Below are 5000 nucleotides of genomic sequence, written 5' to 3'. Positions count from 1 at the left end.
TGGCATGAAGACGTGGATTGGGAATGTCTGAAATGCTACATCCATTCATCTGTTCTTCGTTGCAAGCAATTTTGGTGTCTTTCCTTTTCAGTTTGCTCTTGCATGCGCACATCAGTTTGTAAGACCTGAGTGTGCTTCTTACTTCAATTATTTTCCAGCAGTTTTTGTTTTATGCACGCTTCTGTTCTTAACAAAACAAACAGGAAATCTTTTTTAAAAAGCAGTTGCACGATTAAATAAAGCTAGAGCTCTGTTGGTAGTGCTTACAGTGATGGTAATACACTAGTTATTCCTATTAGCTTGTGCTTTGTCTGATGGGATTTATATTTCGATCAGCTGCACGTTTTAATCGTTAAATGCATATATTGGATAATCTTACTAATATTTACTTTAACTCAACTAACATACAAAGCATTCTACTAACACCGTTTTTGTGTCTGCGAAAAAATTTTGTTGCATTAGGGAAAATATTAGCATCAATTTTCTATTTGGCTAACATTTTTCCAAAGTAGTCTAGATTTTTTGGGGGTGGGGTTATTGGACCAACAGCTGAGAGCACTTGAGACTAAACAGACATGAAAATGGGTTGCTGTCTGCAGGTCTTACACAAGAACCTGGACGAGAGACCGTTGTCATCATATGAATATTGCATATTTTCCTTGTGTTTCGTTATATAGGTAACAATCTCAGTAGATGGAATACTGACAACAACGGGCTACACACAGGAGGATTACACCATGCTAGGCTCTGATGACTTTTTCTATGTCGGGGGCAGTCCTAGCACTGCTGACCTTCCAGGTTCACCAGTCAGCAATAATTTTATGGGTTGCCTAAAGGAGGTAGGTTCACTTTTGAATAGCATAATGTAGGTATGAGGACAATATACCTTTAACTCATTGTTTTAAAAGGTTTGTATTCTCCCCCCACACATGGGTTAGTCATCAGCATGCATCCTCCTCCAATTGGGAGGGAAAGATGGGGGAAAGAAAAGCCACGGAATACTTGAGATTCTGAAACATCATCACTGAGAAGGAGCACATTTCAAATACGCTGACTTGAATAATATAAATTTTCCCCCGCCTTTCTCCACATAGCAGTCTGACAGAGAACAAACGCAACTCAATTCAGGTAGGCAGACTGAAGCGATGGGCAACTTCTGGATTTTAATTCATGGCATCTAGTTTGAAGGCAAGTTTTCTACTAATTGTGTTCCGGATTGTTTCTTGATTTTTCCTTAATTATGTTCTTATTACTATTCATTTAAAAAAGACAAGATGAACCCTTTGGTAAAGGTATGAAAAGGTAACATCAAGCCATAAGCATAGGTTTAAGATTTAAAGTCAATTGCAATTCAATTGGAGTCATTGGCTATTGATACAACATGCCTAGATTCCTGGTCTGTTCCGTAACAGAGATTCCTTGAAAATGGTTGAGTAATTCTCGTTAATTCCAATGTGTTAATCACCAATCTGATAGAAATTTAAACTGAGTTTCAATTAACTGAAATGCAACTTTACTCCACTAATTTTTGTGTTTAAAATATTGCAACATTGAGAAATGTATCTTTGTCTGAAGAAGGATTGCTGCAATTAAATGTCGTAATTATATTGTGAAATCGAGAAATGGTTCAGGGTGGTCTAGCAAAACAGGAAGACTGTTAAAATTATCAATTGTTGCCCCAGCAACATTGATGTACGAACAGTATTCTGCATTTAGAAACTGAAGTTGGATTGTCTGCATAACAGTGCAAGTCGCCATCTTTTTATCCCTTTGTATAAGTCATTGAAATTACTCAACATGTAGCCTATTAATATAATATTTATGCAAATACATTAGCTAGCAAAAGCAATCATTTGAGTTATTACACTTTTGGCTATATCTCTGCATCAATAATTGACTGTGGAAAATGTGGTCCAGATTTTGCAGTCAGTGGTGAAAAGATTGTGCTCACTGCTGTTCTCAATAAATGTTTTCCATAAAGATCTCAGTTTCTGTGGTGAGGTTCTTCCCTTTCCTGATGGCAGCTAAACTCTGATGTTAAATTCAGGGGATTTACTAGACTTCACAGCAATGATGGTCGCAAGTAGATAAGTAGTGTTCAGATTCTGATTCAGCAGACAAGAAGTTCAGGCACTTAATACTTTTCAATTTGAGTTTACATTTTCAAATAGTGAAATAAATTATTATGACTGAATTAGCATGGAACTTAAAATCCAAATAACAATTTTAAAAAGTATATGTTATTGTTAAAACTGTATGGACTTTTTCTATAGGGCACAAATGTAAAATTAGCTTCTAAGGTCTGTGGAGTGTTAAATATTGAAGTAATGTAGAGCACTATTAAAAGTGCTGGACTGACTCTCGTGTTTTCTTTAACACTGCAAAGTGCAGGCCTGGAATCTTCCAAATCAAATATGTTTGGAGAATTTCAGGAAGCTGGTTATGTCCTGACAATTTTCAGCCTTGCTATCTTGTTGATTTGTAACAAAAGTTTAGGAAACTTGGTTGGCGTTGATGAGTTTGACAGAAGGGTCTGTATTATGCTGTATGACTCTGTAACTCTGTACTTTTTCCCACTACTGAGAGCTGAGTATTAGTCAGAATAGACGGGTAGAATTAGAAATGTAAGTGCTGGACAGGCCGAATAGCATCTGCAGATAAAGATATAAAACTTTATCACTTCAATTATCTTCAGAACCTGAATAAGTTAAAGTTAGATATTCTATAATCAAATGCAGTGCCATGGAAAATACATGGCAGTAGAATAATTCGTAAGTAGATAGGTGCCGTGGAGGACGGAACAAAAGCAAAGACTTGTGGTAGGGTGGAAGGCATAATGGTGGAATTTTACTAAATGAAGATACATTAAAGGAACAACAGATGTAAGAAGAGGAAGTGCAGCAATAAGCACCTGGGGAGCATGTTTAGATGGCTCGGCAGGGGAAAACAATGAGGTGAGACCGTAAGTATGACACCTGGTGCAATTGAATGAAAAGATGCCAAGGAACTTGCTGCAGAAAAAAAAAACATTTTTTCTTGTTTCTCCATTGGTTCTTTTCCCTAAACTGTGATCTCTGGCTTTTGATCCTCCTCATTATAACTCAGTAAGGTTTCTTTAAAACACTTCAAACCTCCACCTCTATCTCCAGAAGGTCAAGAATACCTCTGCCCACAAGTTACTCTTGAAGTCACACACCATCTTGATTTGGAAGATTTTGGTGTTCCTTCATCATGTCTATGTCAAAACCCTGCACCACCTTAACTAACAACGCTGTAAGAGTATCTTCAGTATGAGGGCGGTATTGGTTTGTTCATGCCACTCACTCAGCACTGACCCAAGTGCACTAGGAATGGTAAACAAATGCTGATCTTGCCAGTAGCAATCAAATCCTGTTAAAAAAGTAAGGAAATTAAAATAATTAATATCAGCAAATGAAATGTATTGGAGAAACTTAGAGTACTAAAATCTGAAAAGTCCGCAGACCGTAATAGCCTGTACCCTAGATTTCTAAAAGAAATAGCTGCAGATCTAATGGATGTACTGGTTATAATTTTCCAAAATGTAGTACTGGAGCAAGATGGACTGGAGTTGCATGTTGGAATTGTGCCGAATTCCTCATGCTGCTGATTCTGTGGGAATTGCCATTGAAATTAAATGTTCTAATGAACAATTCCCGTCCGTACAGAACCCTCTGAAAATGTCCATTAAAATTAGACAATTTGGAGGGCTCTGAATCTCTTAAGCTGAGAGAAAGGTTAGAGGACTAAAAATTTACCCTAACTGCTGGGTTACTATTAAACTGAATGCAGTGCAATGTACTTTTCTTGTAGTTAAATCTGATAAATGGATATTGCTAAAACAAAATATGTGGAGCTTCCTAAATCTGTAGAAAAATCTAAACAGAAAATTAAAAAGAAACTGTTGCATTTGTCTCTGAAATAGAGAAGTATTAGGAAGTGTACTTTGCAATATTGAGAACATTGCTCCTCAAATTAGCACTGGTGCTCACAGTGCCAGGGACCCAGGTTCAAGTGACCGTCTGGAGTTTGCACATTGGGTTCCCTCTGGGTGTTTTGGTTTCCTCCCACAGTCCAAAGATGTGCAAGTTAGGTAGGTTTGGTCATGCTAAATTGCCCATTGTGTCCAGGGATGTGTAGACTAGGTGGATTAGCCATGGGAATATGGTAGGGAGTAGGTCTGGGTCCTTCTGAGGGTCAGTGCAGACTCAGTGGGCCTAATGATCTGCTTCCACACTGTAAAGCTCTATAATTCCATGGAATTAAGATGTCATTGTGATTCCAGTTTGAATGTAGCCTTCCTGGTGCCAAAATCAAGGATTTCACAGAGTGGTTGCAGGACATGCTTCGGGGGGGGCTAGGGGATTACCTAGATGTTGTGTTCCATATTGGCAACAATAGATAGGAAGGGGAATGTGGTCCCACAGTCAAAACTGAGAGAGTTTGGTTAAATGTTAGCAAGCAGGACCTCAGATGTGATAATCTCTGAATTACTCCTCGTGACACATGCACGTGAGTACAGATATCAGATGATGAAGCAGATGAATGCATAGCTGGAACAATGATGCAAGAGAGTGGGCTTTAGGTTCCAGAGGAGAAAGTGAGGACTGCAGATACTGGTGATCAGAGCCAAGAGTGTGGTGCTGGAAAAGCACAGTAGGTCAGGCAGTATCCGAGGCGCAGGAGAATCGACGTTATGGGCAAAAGCCCTTAATCTGGATTGAGGCTTGTGAGCCAAGCGGGTGGAGAGATAAATGGGAGCGGTGTGGGGCTGGGGAAAAGGTAGCTGAGAGTGCAATAGGTAGATAGAGGTGGAGGTAATGGTGATAGTTCGGAGAGGAGGGTGGACCAGATAGGTGAGAAGGAAGATGGACAGGTAGGACAGGTCATGAGGGCAGCCACGTTGGGAGGTTGGATCTGGTATAAGGTGGGGGGGGGGGAAGGGAAATGAGAGAACTGTTGAAATTCCCATTGATGCTGTG

At 39.3% G+C, this 5000-nt stretch overlaps 1 protein-coding gene across 22 annotated transcripts in view; it reads left to right on the top strand.

Moving 5' to 3' along the window:
• The window catches only part of nrxn1a (neurexin 1a), a 1882581-nt gene that overhangs the window by 738589 nt on the left and 1138992 nt on the right, over positions 1-5000 (top strand). For all 22 annotated transcript variants that reach the window (XM_043695934.1, XM_043695933.1, XM_043695910.1 and 19 more), the window contains one exon: positions 678-839. In XM_043695934.1, coding sequence (XP_043551869.1) covers positions 678-839 — 162 coding nt within the window. The remainder of the gene's footprint in view (positions 1-677; positions 840-5000) is intronic.

The sequence above is a fragment of the Chiloscyllium plagiosum genome, chromosome 9, assembly GCF_004010195.1.
Source record: "Chiloscyllium plagiosum isolate BGI_BamShark_2017 chromosome 9, ASM401019v2, whole genome shotgun sequence".
NCBI lineage: Eukaryota > Metazoa > Chordata > Chondrichthyes > Orectolobiformes > Hemiscylliidae > Chiloscyllium > Chiloscyllium plagiosum.
Note: the sequence above shows the minus strand (reverse complement) of the source record. Positions and strands in the feature narration are given on the sequence as shown.